The 27,975-nt window shown below is 43.7% G+C and overlaps 1 protein-coding gene and 1 long non-coding RNA gene across 13 annotated transcripts; both read right to left on the minus strand.

The window, feature by feature from the left end:
* Window positions 1–4,923: 4,923 nt before the first annotated feature.
* On the minus strand, window positions 4,924–5,646 carry LOC136489996 (mini zinc finger protein 1-like). Its single transcript, XM_066486504.1, has one exon. It carries the CDS (start codon window positions 5,483–5,485, stop codon window positions 5,195–5,197), a length of 291 nt encoding a protein of 96 aa, XP_066342601.1. The 5' UTR covers window positions 5,486–5,646; the 3' UTR covers window positions 4,924–5,194.
* A 9,990-nt stretch (window positions 5,647–15,636) lies between these two features.
* On the minus strand, window positions 15,637–22,365 carry LOC136486128 (uncharacterized). 12 transcript variants are annotated; one of them, XR_010766677.1, is made up of 12 exons: window positions 21,769–22,365; window positions 21,622–21,678; window positions 21,319–21,428; window positions 20,991–21,126; window positions 20,777–20,894; window positions 19,898–19,985; window positions 19,430–19,792; window positions 18,897–18,960; window positions 18,680–18,765; window positions 16,332–17,668; window positions 15,974–16,019; window positions 15,637–15,865 (listed from the first exon to the last, which is right to left on the minus strand). It is a non-coding gene; the product is annotated as an uncharacterized lncRNA (long non-coding RNA). The 12 variants fall into 12 exon arrangements; XR_010766678.1 differs by having other exon boundaries at window positions 15,951–16,019; XR_010766672.1 differs by having other exon boundaries at window positions 15,637–16,019.
* Window positions 22,366–27,975: the final 5,610 nt, after the last annotated feature.

Here is a 27,975-nt window from a genome sequence, read left to right on the forward strand (position 1 = left end):
CGGAGGTTGGGCAATCTGCTTGTTCTTAATCCTTTCTTGTGTTTCTTTTGTCTCTGGACAATCTTTGGTGCTGTGCCCTGCGTTTTTGCCGTGAAAGACGCAATATGGCTTGCATTGTTTCTAGCTTTGGTTTCTGTTCTAGTTTTTTCCTTGGTAACCATGGTGACCTTGGTTCCTTGTTTGGGTCTCCAGTCGTGTTGGCGCTGGCTGTTGCCCTTGCTCGTGTTGGGGTTGACCCTCGATACTGAGCACTTGTCCCTGGCCTGGCTTCTGATTTGATACATTCTGGTTCGTATAGGTTTTCTGGGAGTTTTTGCTACTGTTTTGTTGTCTGTTCTGACCTTGCTCCTCCAGCCTCTTGCGTAGGTCATTGTCTGATCTGCAGTACTTCTCAAACTCATCGTACAACTGCTGGATGGAGGTTGGTTTCTCTCTTGCTAAGTGTGCTGCGAACGGCCCAATTTGGAGGCCTTTGATCGCTGCTTCAATGGCGATCTCGTCTAGGACATCTGGTGCCTTCGCCTTTAGTTGCACGAATTTCTGGAAGTAGTCATGTAGTGTTTCTCCCTGCATTTGCTTGCACTAAAATAGATCTGTGGAAGTCAACGGCTGTGCTGTTAGCCCTTTAAAGTTTGCCAATATCTTGTCCCGAAGGTTCTCCCAAGAATAGACTATGCTTGGTTTGAGCATAGAATACCAAGCCAGTGCGTCGCCTTCGGCTGCAATGACAAATGACTTTGCCAAGACGCCATCGTCTCTGCCGGTGGAGGCTACTGTTGCCTCGTAACTCATAATGAACTGATGGGGGTCAGTCTTTCCGTTGAACTTGGGTAGTGTGATTGGCTTGTACGATGTTGGCCATGGCGATTGTTGTATGCCTTCAGATAGTGGGGACTTGGGATCGATAGGCCTCCACATTACCTAAGATGGCATTGTCGGCTGGCTGATCACTGGCGTAGAACCCTAAAGCATGGCTGCAGTTGGTGTTGCTGCGGAGGCTGGGATTGCGGAGGTTGTTGCTGGTACTGCATGCTGCATACTTAGCATCTCAGCATGTAGGACTACCAACTGCTACCTTATTTCTGCTGCTTGTGCTGACGCTTGGATAGCTTGCTGATTAGCTGCGAATGCTGCTGCCATTTTGTCCCTCTCTTGTTGCGCTTTTTGCAACTGTGCTTGCAGCTGTTGCAGTTCTTGCTCGGGTGTTGTGGCTGAGTTTGGTTGGGCCTCCGGATCTTGAATCTCTTGGTCTTGGGGTTCCGGTGGTTGACCCTGGGCGTCTGCTCTGGTGTCATCCTCCGCTGGCGAGGTTGCGTAGATGCTACGAATGTTGCGCCTAGGCCTTCCTCGCTCACCTGTGGCCGCTGCTGCTCTAGAAGTGGTCTTTCTTTTCCCTGCCATCGTTGGTTTGCCTTGGCTCAACCACGGTGGGCGCCAATGTTGAAACTAGGGGTTTCAAACTACGTGGCGAAGACCAAGGCCTCCGCCCATCGGACGGTCGGCCTCGGGTGGAGGCTTGAGGTACGAGGGACAGGGGGAATAGTGGAGAGTAAGGGAGTGGCACGAGAAGTTAAGGTTTCATTAATTCACCCACCAACCAACCTCCATGGTTACATGTGTCCCCTATTCATAGGACTCAACTACCACATAACAGAATTTATTACAATGCCCCTCAACTGCTATAGTATATTCCTGGAATATTCTGCCGCTAGCCTTTTATTCGTGGGGCAGTCCTGCCACACCGTTTCTGAGCGATGGGCCTCCATGAGCGGTCAGCCCACTGTAGCTGGTCTTCGGCCCAAAGGCTTGGCTCCTCGGTGCCGGCCTTCATCCCTCACGGCGTGCCGCTCCCCTGGCGGGCCTCCACCGGACGGTCGGAGATGTTCTCCGTGGGTATCCGCCCGGCCGCGCGGGGGCCGTGGTTCTCGCCGCTGGCCTTCGTGTTTAGGGGCGCGCTGTTGCCTCGGAGAGTCCCCGCCGGTCCGGGCAGAGACATCACCAGCTGGTTTCCGCCCAGCCACTGGCCTCGGAGACTCCGCCATCAATGGCGCGCCGTTGCCTTGGTGGGTCCCCGCCGGTCCGGGCGGAGGCATCACCAGCTGGTTTCGCCCGGCCGCTGGCCTCCGAGCCTCCGCCCTCAGTGGCGCGCCGTTGCCTCGGAGGGTCCCCGCCGGTCTAGGCGGTGACATCATCTGTAGGTCTCTGCCCAGCCACGCGGGAGCCATGCTGGCGCGCTTGTGCCCTACGCGAGCGCCCGCGCTTGAGTACCTGCGCACACTTGGGCAAAATCGTTTGTTTGGTTAGTTTAGAGATAAGGCTACCTCCGCCCGTAATACCGGAGACGCCCGCCTGGGTGGTCGGCGGGGGGCGTGCCTGGCCTCGGCGGAGTCCGTGATGACCCCTCGAGCATGGTCGAGAAACCTCCTGGTCAGCGCCCGGTCTCCGCTCGTTCGAAGACGCCTTGGCGACACCCCGCTGCCAGGGGCCTCCGCCACCCGCCAGAAGCCATGCTACAACAGAAGTCAAACCCCAATTCGACCGTCACTTTGACTCCAAATCTTACCGGATCCTTCTCAACACTATGATTCTTCTTCGGAGCCAAGCAGCTCCGTGTCCCGCGCCGGCACCATGGCGCCCCTCCACACCGACGCGTATGTAGGCGGGCCGAGCAGCTGCAGCAGTGGCTGCTGCAGATGGTTCCCACTACAATATGTGCAACACCAGATCTACTTTTGCTTCATCTGGATAAAACATTTGCAACATACGTCTGAAACAATTGAACTTCCAACATATATGTATGAAACACCAGGAAAAAGACGTGTGTAGCCATTGCAAAATATACACAATATCCAAATGAAACACTTGCAACATATGTGTGAAACATATGCAATATTCGGATGAAACACACTTGCAACATATGTCTGAAAAAAATAGATGAAACATTAGGGACAGACATTTGCAACATATGCAACATCCCGATCTACTTTTGCAACATCCATATGAAACCCTGCAACATACCTATGAAACAACTGAAACACTTGAAACATGCGCTTGCATCATATGCTTTCAGCACAATGTCACCTTGCTTGGACGAATGGATCAGAGCTCGTCCTTGTGGAGATTGACTCCGGCGCGGAGCTCGATGCCACGGAGTGCGCGGAGATCGTCGGTGCAGAGCTCGTTGGCGGCACTAACCTCGGCAGTGGCCGCGACAGACGGATGGAGCGCGGCCGCGACGGGAGGCACGAGTCAGGACGGTTGGCGGGTGGTCTAGGTAGGGGCGGCACCGGCGGAGTCCGTCTCACGGGTGGAGGCGGCGCAGGCGAGTGGAGTTTGTCCTGCGAGCGGGGGCGCGCAGCGCAGAGCGGGTGTGCAACGTGGGCGAGGTTTGCGTATGAGTGGATGAGGATGACATCCGGACGGGAGTCATGGGACGGACGCTCGTGAGATATCATTATGGATAATAATATAATATAATGATCTGCTACCGTCCCCTGTTCGCTTGGCTTATAAGCCGTACTTTTTCAATCAATGAATAATATTTTTCTCTCATAACAAATCAGCCAATAGTACTTTCAGTCATAGCTTATCAGCCAAGCGAACATGGCATACGTCGGCGAGCTGCGCTCCCCATGCAGCTTGCACCGCACTCTGCAATTGTTTCAATTCAGCATTTGCCAAAAATAACTGAACTGTTTGTAGTATTATCTCTGACGCGCTAATACAATGCATCTCGTACAACAATAACAGGAAGAATAGAAGCATGGCTTACGTGAGGGCTTGCGAGGTTTCCCTTGCCACCATTCGCAATTACATTCGCAATAGGTTCAGTATTCGCAATTACATTGCCCGCAGAAGATCTACCTTCTTTTGTCCTCTGCTGCGATGATGATAGTAAAGTTTGTGCACGAACAATGCTGCTGGTTGGTAAATTCAGCTACATGCCCAACTGTGGTATATTTTTGCACTACGAAAATTATTTTTTTTTCATCAAAGGAAAACAAAATAAAAAAAGAATATTTTGGAGACCCAAGGAATCAAACCCTCTAACTTTATCATGCTTAGACTAACAATCAACCAATTGAGCTACATCCCTAAATTTAATTTTTTTTGCACTAAAAATAATTTATAACTTTTGCTATTAATGAGAAATAAAAAAAATATTTATTATTGGAGATGCGAGGAATCGAATCACATGCCTTTATCATGCATATAGATTAATTAATTGTCTATTAGTTGAGCTACATATCCCCAACTTTAGTTTACTTTGGACTACAAACTAATTTATAGATTTTTGACAATGAAGAGAAAAAAATAAGGGAGAATAATGTTTCTATCAAATGAGCTACATCCCAAATTGTAGTATTTTTTCATTGAAGGGAACAAAATAAAAAAAATATTTTTGTGTTGATGCAAGGAACTGAACCCTTTCCTACCAAGTTTACAGTAATGCTCTACCAATTGAGCTACGTTTCTAACTTTAACTTTTCCACTAAAAAATAGTTTAATTAAATTTTGCCACGTCATGTAGGATTGCATTTCTTGAATGGATATCTGAATTAATGCACGGTAAATTTCTGACTTAAGGTTACTCATCATATATAGCAGCAATGCGTTGACAGATGACTAAACCATGGGCTAGAGAATCTTGAATAAAACATTTTTATAACAAATACGTTTTTTTATCATTGAAGACGATGAACATGATAAACCATGCATCATCCTGAGTGGGAGGACAACATATACTTACTGTGTAATGGAGAATCGATCCTATTTTCACTTAAACAAAACAAAACGAGTTTAACTGATGGATCGTTCTCCATTAAGATCAGAGATACCAGAGTTGAGAAAAAAAAGCATCAAGAACAAACACACAAATTCGAAACAAAGAAGCACATGTATACATATCTACCAAATATGTAAGATGTCTGTTTCATAAGTAAATAACAGGGAAAACATGTACACATCAGTTACAAGCACCATATACCAACGATCAAAACATATGTTACATCACACATAAATTTCACTGAATATCATCCAGGAACAAGAGAGGGACCCGAAAAGGAAAAAAGGAAGAAATTAAAAGAAATATTGGTCCATATATATACCGCTGAATATAATGCAGCTACCAAACCATTTCAATGCCCCCACGAGCCATGACGACACCCATCTGCTAGCTGCCGCTGACGGCTCATCAACCGGAGGTGGTGGAGGTGGAGGTGGAGGAGCAGTCGCGGTCGTCGCCGGCCTCCACCTCGCGCCTGTGGAAGCTGCGGTGGCACCCGCAGGCCGCGCACGCCAGCGCCGCCGCCGTGCCCACCGCGCCCGACGCCATGAACTCCCGGCACCCGTCCACGGCGTGCCCGCCGATGGACGCCGCGTAGTTGCGCTGGCACTCCCGGTAGTGCACCACCTTCGCCTCCTTGCTCCTCGCCGCCGCCGTGCCGTTCGCCATGGACGACGACCGGTCTTGCTGAGGCCCCATAGGGAACTGATGAACGCTGGCGATGCGTACGTACCTCCGGTCCCCTCCTTCTGGTTCTTGATGCTAGCTAGCTATGCGATGGGGAAGATGGCCTGGTGTGGAGACTTGAGAGATGGAAGGAGTAGTGGGAACGAAAGGCTCTATTGCTATCTATCACGGCTTTGGAGGAGGGTGGACGACTTTTTTTATATGGGGATCACGGGTTGAGAACCAACCTTAGCTAGTTCGCTTAGAGCAACCGGCTGCCCTTGCTGCGGCTTTCTGTTTGGCAAAATACTCAAATGCCAATGTGTATGTGTATCCACTCCTGTCTTGTTCATTTTGTCGTTTCAGGTATCGCGCTAATTTACACGTAATTTCTTTCTCTTTATCAAAGAAAGATATGTATAGTGAGTCATATAGCAATCCAATATGACTCCTAAGAATCGCGTGTTGGACGGTGGCTTGTTTCTTCACGAACATGCCTGACATATAGTTTGCTATCCTAGTGGTGGTTCATGTTTCATGTTATGGTGATGTATTTTTTTTAGTCATCTTTCATTTACGAGAATTTTACTTTCCAAGTGGACCATGAGTCATGAAGCGTGATCGGATACGACTTTTATGAATCACCGCACTACGACAATTCTTTGATTACCTCGTCTTGGCATGGTCATTTCCAAAATTGTTAGCAATGCATGAGCTTATTTTACTATACCTTTTTTAGGTGGATCATGATCAGTCAAGTAGTAATCCAATACTACTTCATGAATCACATTTTTATAGTATAGTGAGACCATTTCCACAATGCATACTCATCTTAGTCTTGGGTTTTATTCTTAGAAACAATCGGAAACTTGCATTGATGTATTATATTGTTTCTTTACATGCTTATTTTGATATAGCAATTTGTGTGATTTAGCCATATTTAATTTACAAGAATTTTAGTTTTCAAGTGGACCATGCATGCGTCATGAAGCATGATTGGATACTACTCTTGGAATCACCACACTACGGCAATTCTTTACCATGTCTTGGCACGGATATTTGTCTACAAAATAGTAATACATGAACTCTTTATTTATTTCATTTTTTTCAGATGGATTCTGATCAGAGGTTGTAATCTAATATACTAATTTATGAGTCACATGTTAGTGCAGTAGTTTATATTAGTGAGACTATTTGTTTTTTCACAGCATTAGTGCATACTTGTCTTACACTTCATTCTTACAATATTCATTATTATGCCTATCTATTTATTTTGAATTAATGTTTCTGATGAGTGAGGGGAGTACGTTGGCACATTATTATCATGAACTAGTCTGGTCGTTGTTTCTGTTGGCAGTGCGTGCTAATTCATTTCAACTAACAAAAGGCCACATCCTATCTTGTGGTGTTGCTACCAGAGAGCCACTAAAGGTGACTAGTATTATTATTTGTCAAAGACCAGCATGACCAACTAACCCAACATTTTTAGTAGTAGTAGGTCCATCTGTGGACAAGATTAGATCTGAATTGACTTGACAAAACGTCTAATGGGTCTCAGTTTGGATTGGGACTTATAAGCCGAGAAAGGTTTTCGTTTATTTTCTGACACTGACATCTTGACAGAGAACCATGAACTGAAAGGGGGAAAATGCACGCCCAATTGGCTAAGATTTTGGGGAGTTCCAGCGACTTGTGTACCAACTAGGAACACGGCGTAGAAGAAGGAAATTGGGCATGAAAAGGAGCTTATTCTTTGGATGCATATAGGATCTGAGGTTGGGCAGAGAAGCATTCCTCTCCAATTGATTCTTCGTCCTGATGTGTGCAACTTGCTTCTGCCACCTTCCCACTGCTTTTTTTACTTTACTTCTGATAGACATATAGCTATCAGAACAAATGAATCATGTGCTCTTATTCATCAGGTCACCATTATTGGTGAATGATGTTTGTATAGGTCTATCTGTGTGATATGAACAGCTTACTTAAATGCAAACCAGAGCATTTCCTGGAGGTGTAATAGCTATACTACATCAGTGCATTGTGGGTAATAAGACACCATTAATAATATAATAACTTCAGAGTTCAGACCTTGTACCTATTTGGCCACATTTGAACCTATGATATGAGTGACAGGTTTCATCAAAACTTAAGCCAACGCAGCCAGTGAAAGGGACCGTGACGCCTAAGAGGGGGACGGGGGGGGGGGGGGGGGGGGGGGGGGGGGGGGGCTGAATTAGGCAACTTAAAAATCTAACTCTAAACTATGGCCTCTTCTTCTATTCTTAGCAAAACATATGCAAAAGATACACTATCTAAATGTGCAACTACGGTTTTGCTAGTGTGTTGTTATCTCTACCGCAAAAAGGAGTTATGCAAACAACGTAAATGCGGAAGCTAAAGAGTAAGGTAGAGATATGCAAACTCCCGTCGATGACTCTGGTATTTTTACCGAGGTATTGAGAAGCGTGCAAACTTTCCCCTAGTCCTCGTTGGAGCCCCTAATAAGGAATCCCTCGCAAGGGTCAAGCTCCTGGTCGGGTAACTCCGTAGATAGCCCCGGGCCTTCCCCACGCGCAAGTGGGTCTCCGGTGTGCCTTCCGGCAAGCCTCTCCCGGACCGCTCCCCACCGTCTTCACTATCAAGCTTCCGGTCGAACCGCCGCGGGTCTTGTTTCCTTCGGTACACGGTGGCGGCCACACCACAAACGCGGTTGATGTGATCTCACAAGACTATAAGCCCCTCTGATGTACAGCAATGATGCGCGCAAGCACAGAGTGATAAGAGGTGTGCAAACCTCACTAAATACTAGGCCTAAACCTAGAGCAAGCGCATAAGCGGTGGTCTAATCAACTTAAGCAATTCGCAAAGCACCTACGCTAATCACCTAATAAATCACTAAGCACTATGCAAGTAGAGATCTCTAAAATGGTGTATCAACACCTTTGATATGTTTCCTCAACTCTTCACCTCTCAAATGGCCAGTTGGGGGATCTATTTATAAGCCCCATTGAGAAAGTAGCCGTTGGGGGCAAAATCCCAGCTTTCTGCTACTGACTGGACGCATCCGGTCGTCCCGACCATTGAGGCGCGTGCGTTGATCGGACTCTAGGCTAAGTCCGGTCACACTCGATCGAATACGTCCGGTCGCGCTGGCGCCGCTCTGGAACCTCTCTGGACTCGATCGGACGCTACTTCTTGGTGCGTCCGGTCGTCCTGCCGTCACGTCCGGTGATGCTGAGAACGTTGTCGTGACAATGAACAGTGTCACCTGTGCATCCAGTCACTGCTGTGCTTAGCGTCCGGTCATCGCATCTATTACTGCGGTTGCACGGGCAACGATCGGACGTGTCCGGTGCCTTCGTGGTAGCGTCCGGTCACCTCTGCCGAGCTTATTTCTTCATGATCTTACGTCCGGCTTAGTTCCTATCTTCGTGCTTGGACTTTGCTTGATATCTTGGGTCTTCTTTTGTGCTTCTAGGGTCCTGCTTATGATGTTGATCGTCGGATCATCATATCGTCTTTGTCCAAGTCACGTCTTGCACCCTATTGAACTACAAAACAATTACTACAAATTCATTAATCCAATTTGGTTGTGTTGGTCATCAAACACCAAAATCCAAAGTAAATGGGCCTAGGGTCCATTTTCCTTACAATCTCCCCCCTTCTGGTGATTGATGACAACACGACCAAAGTAAACAAATAATAAGAATTTTGAAATTTAAAAAACTATCTACTTGCTAGGATGCAATGCAAATGGCAAGGTTATATGATGCTAAGAGATACCACATGTAAACATCTTTAAAAACTTATCTTGCCCTTACAAATATCCTCATGTGGCATTATGGATTTAAGCCTCCCCTAACTTCATAATCACTATCCTCCCTTTCTAGGACCATTACCACTTGTAAATTATTATGATCAGGCTTGCTTTTGGTTCTACAAATTCTCCCCCTTTGAAATCAAACACCGAAAAGGAAGACATTAGTAGCACAAGGGAGGGTCAAACTTTGTGATCCTTTGTATGTGGAGTGGAATAGGTCACAAAATTTGACTCTCACATTACATAGACTAAGCTCCCCCTAAATATATGCATACATATGATGGAGAATGTAGTTTATGCATAATTGGCAAATTAATGCTCAAGGGAGTTTAATCTATATAATGCATGGAGAAAGCATATAAATACCAAAGTGAAATCAATATGATGATATCGGTTTAGAAATACCACATGTAGAAATCAATTTAATTGACACCATTTGCAATAGGTGGTGGATATTTGAAGTATGATGCTTAACTCCGGGGACTTCATTTTCCTTGCAATGAGACTACTACACACATGATAAGCTTGAAAAGGTGTTAGTCTCAAAGCATCTAACTTGTAGAGTAACCTCCCTCTAAATTTGTGCACACAAGTATGTAATATTTGTAGGAGACATGCACATTGATTTTAGAATAAAAAATACCACTTGAAAGATGACATCACATGAATTGAGAATCATTTTCGAAAATGATATTTGGAAGAAATTATCTATAATTTGGACTTTGGCACATATTAGATGAACAATTATAAAACAAGCTATGTGCCGTGCTCCTAAACAATTTAAATCATGTAGGTTTGCTCCAAGAGTAAAGAGTAAAACCAAGCAATCTTACCATAAGATATACCTAGTGTATGCAAGATAAAAGATTAAATATGAAAATGCAAACCTAGGTATGAAAAGGAACTAGATGCTAATTTAAATTGCAAGAAATTAAATCTAGTTACCTAACATGGGAAGAGAAATTTAGATCCATAGCATTCACTAACCCACTTGGCAATTACCTTGTACATAATGATGCACCCCATGAAATGCACCCATACTTTGCCAAGTCTCCAAATTTCCCGAAGTCCATCGGACTTCTCACTTTTCTTCATATTGGAAATGATCTCCTTTGGCACCCAAATGCGTTTGGCCCCAATGTTGGCTTGTTTGTTCACCTTGATGGCCACCACCTTGTTATTTTTCTTCTTCTTCAAGATATAAGGTGTGGAGGCCTTTTTGTCTACCTTGTTTGTGTAGGTGTTGGAGAGCTTGCTTGTTTCCTTTTTGTTTTTCTCTTTCTTCTTAGCTTCTCCCCCATTCTTCACCTTGCGCTCATAGGACTTGTGGCCTTCCTTGTGGCACACGTAGCAAACCACGGTTTGTCCTTCATCAAGCTTCTTCACTCCCTTGATGGTGTTATCTTGATGAAGTTGGGCCTGCTCCGTCTTGCCTTTCACTTGAGTAGGTGAGGCGAGCCACTTCTTGCTTGAGTTGCTCATTCTCCATTGCGACCTCTTGTGTGCATGTTTCTACAACAACTTTCTCAACACAAACTTGGTTGCACAAGGGTAAGTCTAAACATATATCATTACAAGAAGTAGAGACATCCTTTTTAGGCATGTTAAAAATTGAACCTTTCTTTCTAGGTGGCTCGGTGGGGGTTGTACCAACGGCTTCAAGATTAGCAACTTTATTAGTTAGCTAATCACAATGTTTGCATATGGTTTTTATTTTAGCAAGCAAACTTTTTATAAGCATCTTTTGAGCTAGCTAACTTTTTTTAATTTTTTATTTTTCTTTACAAGTTGCTCATCATTGATTGTGCATGCATTTGTTGTTGCACTAGCCTCAAGTTGCTCAATTTTAGTAGATAGTTCAATATTGAGATTAACAAATATCTCATATTGTTCAAGCAAGGTTTTATATGCTTCTTGTGAACTATCTAGCTTTTCTTGCAATATTTTTAGCTTCTTTTGTTGACTAGTGCAAACTTTAGCAAAGTTAAGATTTTCTTGCACAATTTCATCATAAGAAAGTAGCTCATCATCACTATCACTATCATTGTCACTATCACTAGGGATAGACTTTTTGTTACCTCGTGCCATAAGGCACACACGTGAGGTGCTTGATAATGAGTGCTTATGCCCACGCCTCTTGTGATGGTCTTCTTCTTCATTTGAAGAATCATCCTATGACCTTATTGATGTGAGGGCTTTGTCCTTGCACGTCTTCTTCTTTATCTTGGGTGTGGGCTGGTTTGGACAAACTTCCACAAAGTGCCCCAACTCGCTGCATCCACAGCATCCATTCTTTCTTTGCTCATTTCTTTGATTGGTGAAGATAAAATCTTAAATTTGGATGGACACACCCTTGACATTGAGCTTTTGGATCATCTTCTCTACCTTATTGATAAATTTGATTGATTCTTCATCAAGATCGGAGATGGAGGAGGAGGAAGATTGATCATCATCACTTGATTCTTCATCATCATCATCCTCATCTTCTTCATCTCCACTTGAGGATCTTGAGCTTAAGCTTGTCTCAACTTGCTTGCCCTTCATCATCTTTTTCTCACTACATACGAGAGCTTTGCCTTTGCTTGATGAAGAGGCTTCTTCTTGACCCATCTTCTATGACATTTTGAATGCCACTATCTTACCAATGACTATGGCCAGGGTCAGGGTGCTCAAGTCCTCTATGTTGTGAAGGATGGTGACGATGCTTGCATATGTCTTTTATGGTAGCACGAAGATGATCTTCCTCACGATGTCCGCATCATCTAGCTTCGTTAATCCTATTGAATGGAGCTAATTGATAATTAGATTCAAACGAGAATACATATCACGAACAAGCTCATCATCATTCATTTTAAAAGAATCATAATTTTGTTTAGCTAGACAATATTTTTACTCACGGACATTAGTTGTGCCGTCATGGAGCTCTTGGAGTTTTAACCAAATTTTATGTGCCGTATTTAAAGTGAACACTTGGTTGAACACATCCATGCTAAAAGATTCAAACAAGCAATTTTTAGCTCTATCATTGAAATAAATTTCTTTTTCTTCACTCTTTGTGGGTTTATCGAGATTCTTAATAGGTTTCATCCCGTCACGAGTGACTCTTCAAACACCCAAGTCTACCGCCTCAAGGTGACAAGCCATTCTAACTTTATAGTAGGGGAAGTTAGTGCCGTCAAAGTACGGAGGTCTAGAAGTATCCATCCCAACCACTCTAAATAGCGTCGGCTCAACGGCGGTGAAGCCAAAGGTTCAAATTGAGCCAACCGGCTCTGATACCAATTGAAAGGGACCGTAACGCCTAAAAGGGGGGGGGTGAATTAGGCAACTTAAAAATCTAACTCTAAACTATGGCCTCTTCTTCTATTCTTAGCAAAACCTATGCAAAAGATAAACTATCTAAATGTGCAACGACGATTTTGCTAGTGTGTTGTTATCTCTACCGTAAAAAGGAGTTATGCAAACAATGTAAATACGAAAGCTAAAGAGTAAGATAGAGATATGCAAACTCTTGTCGATAACTCCGGTATTTTTACAGAGGTATCAAGAAGCGCGCAAGCTTCTCCCTAGTCCTCGTTGGAGCCCCTAACAAAGAATCCCTCGCAAGGGCCAAACTCCCGGTCGGGTAACTCCGTGGATAGCCCTGGGCCTTCCCCACACGTAAGTGGGTCTCCGGTGTATCTTCCAGCAAGCCTCTCCCGGACCGCTCCCCACTATCTTCACTATCAAGCTTCCGGCCGAACCATCGCGGGTCTTGTTCCCTTTGGTACACGGTGGCGGCCACACCACAAACGCGGTTGATGTAATCTCGCAAGACTACAAGCCCCTCCGACGTACAACAATGGTGCGCGCAAGCACCGAGTGATAAGAGGTATGCAAACCTCACTAAGCGTATAAACGGTGGTCTAATCAACCTAAGCATTTCGCAAAGCACCTACGCTAATTACCTAATAAATCACTAAGCACTATACAAGTGGAGATCACTAAAATGATGTATCAACACCCTTAATATGTTTCCTCAACTCTCCACCTCTCAAATGGCCTGTTGGGGGGGGGTCTATTTATAAGCCCCATTGAGAAAGTAGCCGTTGGGGGCGAAATCCTAGCTTTTTGCTACTGACCGGACGCTGCTATCGTTCTGAACGGACGCATCCGGTCGTCCCGACCGTTGAGGCGCGCACGTTGATCGGACTCTGGGCCGAGTCCGGTCACACTCGTTCGGACGCATCCGGTCGCGCTGGCGCCGCTCTGGACTCGATCGGACGCTACTTCTTGGTGCGTCCGGTCGTCTTGCCGTCGCGTCCGGTGATGCTGAGAACGTTGCTTTGATGATGAACAGTGTCACCTGTGCGTCCGGTCACTGCTGTGCTTAGCATCCGGTCATCGCGTCTGTTACTTGGTTGCACGGGCAACAATCAGACGCGTCCGGTGCCTTCGTGGCAGCGTCCGGTCACCTTTGCCGAGCTCGTTTCTTCGCGATCTTGCGTCCGGCTTGGTTCCTATCTTCGTGCTTCGACTTGATATCTTGGGTCTTCTCTTGTGCTTTTAGGGTCTTGCTTATGATGTTGATCGTCGGATCATCATGCTATCTTTGTCCAAGTCACGTCTTGCACCCTATTAAACTACAAAACAATTACTTGCAAATTCATTAATCCAATTTAGTTATGTTGTCAAACACCAAAATCCAAAATAAATAAACCTAGGGTCCATTTTTCTTACAGCTAGAAAGAATCTTCCATATATACTGGGCAAATGAAAGATGTACCAAACGCAATGTAGGGTGGTGGTCATATCTCAGATTGATAGATGCTGGCTGGATACATGCATGGAACTATGGAAGATACCATGATAGATACATATGTGCCTGTCAAGGTCGAGTGATCTCTTCAGGAAACAGGAGAAAGGATTCACAGTACTGTGGTAGAATCAACTAGGCCAGTGGAGTAGACTCCAACAGTAGCGACAAAGATACAGAATGGTCGTTTTCAGTAGCCAAATTTGTCTTCTGCGTGGTGGATCCAAACAGTGTTCATGTTTTTATCAAAAAGAAAAAGGAAAGGAAAGAAAGAAAGACTGTTGTGGCCTGTGGGAATATATTCGGCATGATCACATCACTGCTTCTGTACTGGCGAAAAAAGGGTATGTACGTATTCCTACTCTGCTTGACAACTTCCCAATAAGTGGAAGAAAGGGAACATATTTCAGGTAGGAAAATGCCATTGCTTGTCATCTCATTATCACGGCGTTGTAACTGTAAACTTGAATTGTTTGCTAGTATATATGTCATAATCACTGTTCCATGCGTAATCTTTCTTCTTGGCTTTATGTTATATTCCTTGATGAATATGCAGGTTAACTTTATGTTTTAAAATAAGCAATTGACGGTTGTGAACTAATCTTCTCAGGACGGACGTACAGTGTGAGGTACTTAGGATCGGAGTTAAGACGCCATATCCACTTGGCAAGTTGATTGACTTTGGTTGGCCAGCTTATAAAATGGAGTTGGGTCCTTTTCCTTAATCAGTAGCCTTAATAATACTATAATATACTAGCATGCAAGTACTAACAAACAATGCTAGCTGCTTTTCATCATCAATCACAAGCATCAAGAATGAACAATATTACTACCAGTACCTTATTGCCTGGAGCCTGGTATCCTCCTCCACACGAGCTGCACCTGCAGAGAACCAAATCTTGGAAAAAGCTTTGCAAGTACAAATGTCCTTGCCAATATATACAAAATTCTTCCGTGTACTAGCAGGTCTCGATCTATAATTATAAATTATGGGGGTTCAATTTGTTTGACCACCCTGTGAATTCCCAGAGCAGGGAGTAAAGATAGGGCCCTACTAGTACCAGAACTAGCTGGTGGATAAATGCGCCTCTATCGTCATTCCAATCATATCAAATCATGCATGCAACAAGGCGCCAATAACACAACATGGGACACACTGTCTGCATGCTACTGAACCCTGATCACTCAGGCGTGCATGCCATTTCCCTCTCCTGATGGTCTGGGCATCAGAATGTCTGTTACTTCCCCAGCCACAGCCACTGGCATGGAAGACCACACGCACGTACAGTGTTTCAGTTGCTCGAACCAAACAATGAAACAAATAGTATAATGCAACTGTTTGTCAGGCAGGGAAGCTAGCTGCAAAGGTGAAGTGGAAGGTCCCCTACCACCGTGGTTGCTGCATGCAATTGCTGAATTGCTGCATGCATGCTCCATTTAACATTCAGTAGTAATAGGGCACATGCCATCGCGCGCGTAGACGGGCACAGAAAAGATTTCTAATATGAAGAATATACAGACTGCAATATAAGTAAATAATATAGGTAGGTAGATATACATGGAGGATGCGCATAGGTTTATATTGCATTAGCTGCCGGGTGATAAGAACCCAGAACGGAGGTAATCTCAGTGTTACTTAAATATAAAGGGACGTGCTTACATATATGGTACAAAACAAACATAGACTGTGTCTAAGCATTCGTATTTACATACAACATAATCTACGGAGAGACAACAGTGTCTAAAAGGTTTTAAACAAGCTGATATGTTTTCTTCGAGACTGGTCAAGTAGCCGTTGCTGCCAGAAACAAGGGTGTTTATCATCAGCACTGAGCTGTCTTCCAAGAGTGTTTTGTTTGTAAAATAAAAAACTAAGGACCTACAAGGCTGCTCATCCAGAAAATACCTAAGGCTGAACGCCCAGCGTGCTCTCAGAGTTTATAGAAGTGCACCTACCAAAAAAAATGATATGAATTCTGAAAATGATACCAATGACCAACCTTCGAAAATTTGACAAGATACAAAATTCATGGTCAATGAGGATGTCAAAATGAAAAGAAGAAAATTTGACCACTTGTGCCACCAGTCAAAGTCATGTTTAATAAACAAAAAGCTAGGGATGATACAGAAGCATTAGGTCCGTGCAAATTAACATCAGCAACCAGTAGCAAACGCCAGTTACAACTCTAATGGGGCTTATCCATTAGTTATAAGCCAATGAGGAATAATGCAAGTAATAATATAAATATACAAATGAGACTGACCTTTCCATCCACAGCGATATGGTCTTACATAAGTAACAATGATGCCTAGATAGAGAAAAAATATCCAAACTTGAGCAGAAGGCAACTGCAGTGAAATATTTGGAAATTCACTTTTGGTTAGTAAACAGATTTCCCTCTTTTGAATTTTGCACAAAAAATAGAGAACCACCGTCATAAAAATTCAGGTGTCCAGGATTTGTCCAAATAAAAAGTGCAGAACTTCCGCTTGTATCAGGAACCCGAGTATGAGGAACAAGAATCATATCAGCAGAGGATCTGTCAAGTTTGAGGTGTCCGTGACATGCATCTCACTGATTCTAATCCAGCGGTTGATTGTAGGCTAAGAACCTGCAACAGAATGAACTATTTTGTCAAGTTTGAGGTGTTCGCTTGTCTTATAATCCGTACTTTTCAGCTTGTTTTTTCAGCCGGAACGGTGTTTTTCTCTCACAACAAATCAGCCAACAGTACTTCAGCCACGGCTTATCAGCCAAGCGAACGGGGTTTCGGAAATAATTGAAAACAATCATGTTCTCCTCTGTTCAGGGAAGTGATTCTGATAGGTATGTATACATTATTTGGCTGCTGAGACCTGAACTAAAAAAATATCTTCAGAATTGTTTGGATCTACAGGATGGATGCTGCCTGAGGAAACAATTCTTTTACTTGCAGGAAACTCCCATGGTTGATCATGTTTCTTGCAATCCCATATTGGCTACATCGCTATGTTAAGCTAGTATATTGAGTCTCTACACTAAACACATGTCACAGCCAGGCGACCATGATTTGAGCTAACGGAGCTACGAATTCACTGTACCAAATTTGTAAAGCAGCAAAAATAGTTCAATGTTAACCTAAGATGGCAGTCAAAAGAAAAAGGAATTGTAGCAACGAGAAAGAAAAAATAGGCAAACCGTGAAAACTTTTTCAGATCTCATATCATCACCGTCATAAACAAAAAGATGCCCTCCTTTTTTAGAATGTATGTGTTGTCGACCCAGCAGACCAGTGCAAGACAATAACACATAAGGTGTACCATAACAACATTAGATGAAACATCACTTTGCTTGTCTTGTCCGGAGGATTTTGTAGTCGTATCCCACAGAAGTATGTCTCCTGTTATAGCTCACAGCAACAGTTGAACCCTCTCTTGAAAAGCCCAACAAAGAGAGCAAAGTTATATTTCTTCATTGTCATCGATGGTAGTATTTAGTTGATCTTTATCAGCATCCCCCTGAGCACCACTGATCTGACCCTTCATGTGTAGACCCCAATAGCCTCTGACAGAAATTGCAGCAGGATAACACAAGGCAGTGATTTTTTTGTATGACATGGACCTACACAATATAACAAGAAATCAATGGCTGGGAACTGCTGTGTCCAAAAAAAATAATGAGGAAGCGAAGTCTAGCATCTTTAAAGAAAATAGAGAGGAAAAGGAAACTGAAAAATTACTGGGCTCTGTTTATTCCTCTAGCCCTTGGTGGCAGCAATACAACTCAAAATCCGTTATTTTTGGTCTGGCATGGATCGAGTCATCGTAAAAATTCAGGGTGTTTTTTATTCCATCAAACAAAATCTCCAAGTGGATGCCATAAATGCATGAACTAAATTTTGCAAGTAGAATACCAAAAACAAAAATAAATAAAGGGTGACAACAGGAATGTTTCAGATACACAAAAGTACTGGGTCCAATATTACGTAGAATCTATAAGACAATCGCAGAAGATTCTGTAGAAGTTGTGGAGGCCAAAAGCTAATAGAAATAAAAGAATAGTGGGCAGTAGAACAACTCCAATTTTTTGCCCTGGACATAAGAAACTATTGCTACTCTCCTCAGTATGATGCAGTTCTTGTTCCCGACATTGGTACAAAAAACACACTTGTAAACCTCATTATTTTTACTGCCTGCCTGTATGGAAGTATATATTTGTAAATAGGATTCCTAATGCATGTATGTTTTTGGAAGTCCTACGTCGATTCAGCACCACATGCAAATAGCACTGCAGACCAGGCCATGCAGTAAAGTAATGATGAATTTGGCAAAATACTAAAGTAATTGCTAATCTAGTTGAAGATGGGAAACTCCAACGAAGTAGTAGTGGGCAGAGAGAGAGAAAGAGGGAGGTAGGGGGTCTCACATCATCTGTTGCCTGAGTAGTGGACCATTGATTACAAAATTTTACCATTCCTGTGTCAAGTTCGGGATGACATAGCAATGAACCGATCATTTAAATTCTGAGTAATTACGTTGGTAGAAAGTTCATTGTGTTATCTCCTAGCTTGCAGAATCCAAACAAAAGCAAATAGGTGACATTAGCAAGCAAAGGAAGGTTAACTAGTTCAACCTGGTTGAAATCCTCGTCACCTTTTGCTGTCGTCTTGCTTGCCATCCATGTGAGCCTACAAATATCTGTTTTGAAACGCTGTGCACCTACATTGGCAAACCAGCAAGGCAATTTATGAATGGTGAGTAACGAAAATAAAGTTGCATTCTAGGAATACAAGCTGCCAACCAAGAACTCTAAGTAGGAATCAAATCAAAGTGGTTGTAATCCTCATCACCTGTTTTTTGTTGTGTTGGTTGCCACTCATGCAAATATTTGTCTTAAAACGCTAAGAACCTACACTGGTAAACGAGGTAGGCAATTTGTGAATACAAAGAACAAAAAATTTGGGTGCAATCCAGGAATGCAGGCTGCCAAGCTAGCACTCATAGTAAACAACTAACTAATAAGATCAGGGTAGACTACTAATTTGTAGAGCAGATCTTTTGGGAATTCACCAACAAACTGACTAAACTATCTGACACAAGGCAAACTGATCTTGCCAATTTCGATCTGGCAACACAACAACCTATGGGGAACACCGAGTGCTTTGGCAAATCAAAATTGGCCAATAGAAGGAAGAGCTGAACATATAATACCTCCATCAAGCTTGGAGCTCACAAACTGATTTTATTATTGGAGTAAAAGGCAAGAGACCAAGAAGTTGTAACAAATCATTACCCGCCTAAGAGCATCCTAAATTCATATCTACCTAAATAAAATGTAAAGTCATGAAATATTCCATCAACATTAGACTAAACTAACGCTTACATGCAATTCTGGACATCAAGGAAAGTCCAAGGGCTCCAAATGAGTAGCTTGATAAGATGAGCTCTGTTGCTGTCAACGGAAGAGTTGTGAAGGCGGCAGCACGGCATGGCAGGCTGCTCCTAAATTCCTAAAATCCTATAGCTACAAACACTAAGACACTAAGGACAGTTGTATTACTAATATATATTTGAAAAATAGGCAAAGGCAAAGCAACAGGAGATGCAACAAATCCAATCCTTTTAGTGTAATCACCCCACTTTACTGGTTGCAACTGCATCAGCAGCCGTCAAGGGAAGCGGATGCTTGTCATCCTCCAAACGATCATCGATACTCAGTATTGGCCAACAATTTGCTAGAAAACATCTAGAAAACATGGAAAGGGTATAGTCAACAACAAATTTGCATAGTCGCTATATGAGTTAAATTAAGAAATAGGTCGTGATTATTACACATGTATGAGCTCAGTACCTTCCAAAGGACCAAAGGGAATGGTAGCATCCTCAAAGACTAGATTGAATGCAGAGAATAGTAGTCCATGAGCTAACCAAAAAGAATACTGCAACCCAAAATCAAATAAAGCAGAGTCCAACAGCCACAAAGCATGATGACGAACTATTATTAATGGAGCAGGTAACCGAGACATGAAAGTATGAAACCACACACCCTATAACCCCCAAAGCTATTAGATACATGGATATCCTACATATGGTGACATCACATTCCGAAACAAAATCAACTGCATATTGCACATAGTTCATATTTTCTCAAATTGCTCAATAAGCTTAAACAGTTTAGCAAGCCTCATAATCTAGACACATATAAATACCAATGGTCCGCCATAGCAGACACCCAAAAATCGTTATCAGAATAGTTGATTTTTGTATTGAAAAGCCAAAGATTTGCATTTCCAAAATCTCATAAGTGGAATTAAAGAACGTGTTCGAAGGTTCTTTTTTAAACAAATGAAGTGGTGTGCTGAGATTTGGTTGTCCATCCGTTTATCAATGTAATCACCAGATGACATCCGAAAGAAAAAGAAGGTTGCATTGATATATTTGAACTTTGAAGGATAGATCACTCCAAAGATTTGACAAATAATACTAAGACCTTCGGTAGACAATAGAAGCATAACAGTAATCGAAAAATAAAGGTAATCCACAATCTTCTAATATATAGTAGGTTTTGGTTGGCAATATATTAGCTCATGGCCTTCTTGATTTTGGTAACCAGGCTTTCACCGCTGTGCAATTGTTATACCATGGAATATGACAACAGTAAAATAAGAATCCAACAAAAGGGTCCTATCAGCTGCAATCAGAGTTACATGTAACAGAACTGGCTCCGGACCTGATTGGAATGAATAAGATATGAGTGATGGCTGGATCATCACAATTGCATTTGATACATTCTGTCTGTTTAACATCATTGTGAAATACGCACTTTCATCTGGACTGTTGTTAAAAACCTGCATGGGAAGTAGAAATAATCAGTGCACCGAAAAGTGTGATTTCGCATGATCTGTTGATCAGAACTGGTCAATAAATGAGTCAAAATGCTTTACCTGAACAAACTGAGATCGTCTCTAATTAAACATGCACTGAAGAAATATGGACAGACGAACGGATAAATTGAAGGATGAGGGTGTTTCTTTGTGATAGTCTCAAAATGTTGAACATAAAGTAATCACTCGATCAAGCCTGAAAGAAGCATGAAGTTTCTACTATCAGTATATTAAGGCTCCAAAACGGAAATAACAACTACAGCAATCTGGCAACAATTTATTACTGCACTATATTCATCATACTTTGATACCATTTTCTCAAATGAAATAAGTTCATCTGCCATGTATGTGCTAATGGTAAAATAATTTAATACATGTCGTCGATTACCTCAGCTTCCTTCTTAAATGAGACCAAGCGTGCCATGACTGCAGCAGCTGCCTCTTGATGAAAGCCATATATTAGTTCCTACATAATGAGAAAAAAAAAGCAGGCGATACCTGTCGACAAATCAAGAAAAAAATGATTGTGATCACCAAAGTAAAGAAAGGTAGACTGAAACATGACTGCACACCACCGGAACCAGCACACCACCAGAATCCGTAATTAAAATTATTTGGCAGCTAGTAGCATGGGAAAGTTATCCCTTTCATGAACTCCACAATATTAGCAAGGCAAAACTGATAAATTTACCTCTGATTACATAGCTGGTCATATAACTTTCAATGTTAGCTATGGAATCATTTCAGGCTACACAACACAAAAAAAAAAAAAATAAGAAGCATCCTTGTAGATTGGTAACAGAACAGGGGAGAACAGTAGATGTAGGGAGAAATTGACCTTGCCACCATGCATATGCCCCACATCGAAAGAGAGGGAGGGAGATGAGCGGGCGTTGGGGGTGCAGCGGCCGCCGGCCCGCAGGTGGGGCAACTGCAGGGGCCCTGCCGCGCCGGAGGCCGGCCACCGCGGTGGAATCTGCCGGTGCAGCACCACATCCGGAGAGAGAGATCGAGACAGAGGGAGAGGCAGAGGAAGAGACAGGCACCTAGGGTTTCATGAAGCAGACGAGATGTCGCATGGAGGGCAGCCGCGCCGGCGACCACCGGTAGGGCTCGCCCGAGCGCGCCATGGTCGAGGACGGCAGCCGTTGGGGCCCCCGCAGCCAGGGGCGGCCACCCACCACCCGCTGCACCGGCGCGGAACCCGGCAGGGGTCGCCGTCGCCGCGCCCCTGCAGCGCGAGGGGCGAGGGGGGCGCAAGGGGGGAGGGGCGTGGAGGATGAGGAGGGCGGCTGCGGCGTCCGCTGGTCCGCTCGCGCCAGCCGCCGTCGCCCTGGCCGCCGCTCGCGTCGGGAGGGAGAGAGAGCGTGGAGGAGAGAAAGAGACGGGAGGGGAACAGAAGCTTCTTGAAGGCCCGTTCGTTTCACGAGGAAGGGCTCTCAGGAAAAATTCCCGCCGGAATTGCTAGTTAATTTAGGTTTGATTGGCCTCATCCACCCCTGACCGAACGAGCCCTGAAGGAGAAGCTGAAGCCGGAGTTTATATTTGTCCAGACGGATTCGTACAGGAAGCAGCAGAAGCTAGGAAAATCAGAGGAAAGCGAGGAGGAGCTGATAGAAGCAGATTCTAACCAGAGCGACGACAAGCAACGAGGTCCACACGATGGCAGATCGGACGGCAGTGGGAATTCAGGACGACGTGGGCAGTGGTTCATTGAAGGAGCTGCACGGGTTTTCTAGGGGTTAACTAGTGGATGGCGCGCGCCCTCGCGCGCTAGAGTAAACGATCTCAGATTGCCTCGTGGTGGTGACAATAACATGTAATATTAGTTGTAATGGTGGTAAGCATGATACTCCTGATAGATTCAAGTATAATGCAGGAAGCATAGTTATATATACAGAATATTACATGTCACAGCGATGGTTACCTGGTTTGCTACATGGCAAGTCTAAGTGCCGATATAAAAGCATCACAGAGTGTTAGGTAGTAATATTATACAAGATTAGTAGGATGTGTGGAGTCTAGGCTCTGTGAGATGCAGTGTACAAGAGCATTTCAGAGTGTTGAGCCGAAATGTTATACAAGGTTAGGAGCCAGTGGGCTTCGACATAGATGCAAAAGGATGATCAGGACTTCAAGCTGCGGTCCGATTCCTAGCCATGTCTGATTCGTCGACCATCGTGGGGTTTGGGTAACGGTAGCTCTTCATTTTGCTGAGTTTGCAGCATGCTGTCTCTGCAAAGGAGAGTAGCATAACAAAATTTTAGAGTGCAGTGATGTATGGAAGCAATGGATCATAATAAGAATGTCAGCAGCAGGCAGGCTGTAATGGAGGGACTAAAATCAGATGGCATATGTCATTGTAGAGCAATAATTAAAATCACTGGATTGACATAGTTCTAAACAGGAAGTCTGGCCACTTAATTCTTCAGTGTAATGCAGGTGAAGGGACCACAACAGCCTGATCATATACTGGAGTAGGATTTAGCAGTTATGAAGGTACCTTAATTTGATCCAAAGAACATATCAGTGTGTATTGGCACATATAAGTGTTTAGTGGCACAAACCTGATAGAAGCTATGAAGAAAGGCAGAGGACAATAACTTTCCAAATTGGAAGAATCGATCGTAATTAACTTGACAGTATTGTACGTGCATTAAACACTTCACATGTTGGGTAACAGGCCTGGGCAAAAAGATCTAGGTTTAGCGGCATCATACAGGAGAATGAAGAATAAACTAATATGGAAGGTATTGTCTCAAAAGGACCACACGGCAAAATAAATTCAAGAACTATGGATAGCTTGTATACCTAAATAGGGCCTGATCAAGTAACCAAATACATATTGATGCAACCATATATAATTGGTATTTTGACCAACAACATGAGTGCTAAACTGACGCGGCAGGCAAAAAAAGAGGAATCCACCTATTTCAAGGCCCTGAGATTGTCCTGAATTAATAGGCTGTAATATAGAACAGCGACATTAATATGTATTACCTTTCAATATCGTGAAGTTTTGAGAGATGAGGCTTTACACGCATTGGAGACCGGACAACTAATGAAACCATGAGTTGCCTGAAATTTAATAAAGAACAACGACATTAATGTCTTATCTTTCAATATCGTGAAGCCTTGAGAGATCAGGTTTTGCACGCACTGCAGACTGGACAGGAAATGAAATCGTGCGTTGCCTGAAATTAGCAATCCATAAGGTTTACTGTATACTTGCATGAGTTGCATGCCATTATCTAAATCTAATGTATACCCAAAGTGATATCATCTCTTCATAGAATCTAGGGGCAACCAGGTTTCGGGAAAACGTTGAAACTCACAGATGGTTTCACCTTTCCGGATAGGATATCTGACATTACCAGGATGTGGTAATATTGTTTATCAGGGACTGCTGAAGTAACCAGTATGGTGAAAGGAAAATTTAAAATTGGAGAATGAAACAACATTAAGTGATGGGAATTAAGGAAAATACCTGTGAGGTTGAAAATCTGTTTGAACACTACATCCTTTCCAAGTTCCATATGCTTCTTTTGAGTTTCTGTACAAAATGTAGAGAATCATGTTTTACTAACATTGGAATTAGTTTAATATACCTGGACACTTTAAGTAAGCCAAAAGTCAAGGGATGAAGAAGTTGGTACTAGATAGCGGGGGGGCACTATGTGAAGGACCGGAAACGACGACCAGAGGGGGGTGAATAGGAGCCTCAAATTTCTTTCGAAATCTTCGACCACTGTTCCAATATCAATCCCCAAAAAGCATACACGATAGACTTGATGACCACGACCCTAGAGAAGGGTGGATGCTCCCTTAGAACACAGCGGGTCACCACAAAGCAAACGAAACACAGATCGGAGCCCAAACGAGCAAAGAACAGCACTGTCCCTGCAAATATCGGACACGTCCGGTATTATGTCGGACACGTCCGGTATTTTCGGACACGTCCGGTATGATCTCGGACACGTCAGGTATTTTCAGCAGCAAGCTGACCAAAAGAGAAAAATCCAAAACCCCGTCAAACGGTGTCCAAAAATCATGAAATTTTAACCATAGCTCTTTAGACACCAAGGGAAGATCTCCACCAAATTTCAGCTCAAAACTCCAAAGTGAGAAATATCGGACACGTCCTAGATCATATCGGACGCGTCCGGTATGAGCGAGCAGTTTCTCGGGAAAAATCAAATCAAGCCATAACTTGATCAAATCAACTCCAAATGACTTGAAACTTTGCACAAAGGTTCACAAGCGAGTAGAAAGGCAACCTCTAAAGGATCATGGCCCGAGACAAACTCTAGCTCCGTGAATCGAAGGAATTGAAGAATCCCCAAAAAATAGGTCAAGAACTAAAATTGCCCGGATCTGCGATCTCGTGAGGAATTAGTGGATTTCCTTCGGTGGAAAGCTTCTACTCATGTCATTGATCGATCCAAGGCAACAAGAACGAACCAAAACCATCCCAAAATGAAGAAACGAGAGGGGAAACAAGAAGGGACAAAAGGAGCTCGTGAAGAACACCAAAATCACATCAAGAACACAACTAAATCATGAATCCCGGAGGGCATACGGTGGTTACGGCCACCGATTCCTTCAAAACCAAGTCACAATTTGAGTTGTGGACCTCTCTCATACATGGGAGCAAACTAGAGGAAGAAACCCTAAAGGAGAAAATGAAAACTAGAGGAGGTGAGGGAGATGGGGGCTCCCTCATCCTATTTAACAGGGCTATTACACATTCCTAGTTTTGCCCCTGGATACAAATGAGTTGAACCGCTAAGCCCAAGGGCGTTGTTGTCCAACCCGGTGTAATCTTGATCCGACGGCCACCGCGCCTTCTCACCGGTAGCTTCGCCTCGACGCGAACTCCCCGATGCCGCCACGTGTCGTCCGTCCCTCCTCGGAACCTCCGCCCGGGTTTTGAGGCCCAAACCCGTAAACCGTCCGCGGGTAGCGTACTCCATACGCGTTCCCCGTCATCCGACGCGTGTCACCGCCGTCCTCGACCGGCCAGCCCGCCAAGTCCTCCTGAGCCTCGCTCGACTCACGCGTCCGCCGTCTTGACCCGGTCAACACCATCACTCCATGTCTTCTTGCACTTGTCGATGTCCTAAGTGTCAGCCACCGCGGCTAGTCACCCAGCCTCTGGGTCCCTCGGTCCAAGCCTCACGTCCATCCTTCACCGCTCCCAGTCTGTCGGCATGGCACGTCCTCCTTGACCTTCACCTCGCCGTCGACCACCGCATCCGAGCTCCACACCTGCACAACACAAGCCAAAAGACATGTCGCACACATAGCTTTCGCCATGGTAAGGTTAGTCACCACTCAACCCACTTCGTGGATCACATTGATAATCACTCATCACAAAACGAACACACAAGGGTACTTATCAACCTTGTGTTCGCAATCTCCCCCTTGATGAGTGCATTGTCAACACCAATACACGAACAGCTTGAGCAAAAGAAAAAGAAAAAGAAGAGAAAAGAAAGAACTCACCCAAATGACCAAAAGCCAAAGAAAAGCCAAGAACTGGGCCATTTGAAAATGAGCAAAAACTTGGTCCCCAAAGACATGGGCAACGGCTCGACGCAACCAAGTAAAACAAAACTAGCCCTCAAGAAGAGGCAACGGGCTCAACGCCACTAGCAAAGCTCGAAAAGCCAAAAAACTGCTAGACCCTCCAGAAGAGGCAAAGGCTCAACACATCTAGCAAAACACCTCAAATGCAAAACTACTAGACCCTCCAGAAGAGGCAAAGGCTCAACACATCTAGCAAAACACCTCAAATGCAACTCCCCCTGAACAAGTGCAATCTCTCTCAAATGAATGCATATCTCTCAACTTTAGGTGACATTGTGAGTGTGGAAACTTCTCCCCCTTGTTGACATATGCACTTATCAAGCTAGAGCCCAAGAATTGCAACTCCCCCTCAAAACAAGCTAGGACTGTAGAAATGCGCGAATGCAGAAGCTTCAAGATTATAGCAAGTAGATTGAAGGAATGCTCTAGTGGATGCTGTCATGTATATATAGCAACACATACAAGTGCTAGCAAATGCTCAAGGTGACCAAATGAAACGAAATATGGCATTTAAGCAAGTTTGATCAAGTTTGAGCAATTTTAAAAGAGGGTTCACCACCAAAGGAGCACATAGCAAAAATAGACAGGAGATCGACCTTGTGCTACACATGTATGCAAAGTGAACTACCCCAAATAAAGTTCACACATCATGTCATGAGACAAACTTGTGGTTTGATCAAATTTTAGACACCAATTGAAATTTATCGGAGTTATGCAGCGTATTACCAAAGTTTGTCAGACAAGTGTGTGCGGGAGGTTATCTGTGCCATCAAAACCTGACTTAGCGACCATGTCAAGCCTATGCCAAAGGCAATCAGAAGCTTAAGACAATGATCTCAGTATCCATTACAGAGCTCAAGTTCACCAATAAGTGCAATTTGGAGCTGTCTCGATACTCTGACATAGGATAGTACAGACCCATCCCGATCTTTTCAAATCACAGAGTTTGATTTTCAAGTTTTAGCACAAATTCCAGTTTCTCAAGCAAGTATGTAACTCAAAGTATGAGCCGTAGCAACTAAGCATATACATGAAGCAAGAAAAAGATCTCGACACATTCTACACATGCTAGTGCCACAAGTAGTGGTGAATACATTTCATGTTTCAACAAGTTTTAATCAAGTTCACAGTTTGGAAAACAAGCTTGGCTCATAACATGCATCAATTGATCAAAAGGAGCCTAAGCCAAAAGCACATCATTGTGTATCCATAACATCCCCAACAAGAGCATAGTGTCAATCTAGCTACTATAAGGATGAAGCTCAGGATGCAATATGATACATGATGATATGATATGCAAGCATGATATAAAAACAAAGGCTAAACTTCAAAGAAAAGCAAAACTAGAATACAACAACCAAAGTTTCCCTCCTCTAAAAAGGGAAACAAACTCCAAGCTCCCCTCGCAAGCGAGCAAACTGGGCTTGGTCAAGTGGTTTGGTGAAGATATCTGCGA

This window comes from Miscanthus floridulus, chromosome 10, assembly GCF_019320115.1.
Source record: "Miscanthus floridulus cultivar M001 chromosome 10, ASM1932011v1, whole genome shotgun sequence".
Classification (NCBI taxonomy): Eukaryota; Viridiplantae; Streptophyta; class Magnoliopsida; order Poales; family Poaceae; genus Miscanthus; species Miscanthus floridulus.

What these genes read in the sequence shown, in the direction of transcription:
- LOC136489996 (XM_066486504.1), bottom strand. Translation starts at nt 5,485, where the DNA reads ATGGGGCCTCAGCAAGACCGGTCGTCGTCCATGGCGAACGGCACGGCG.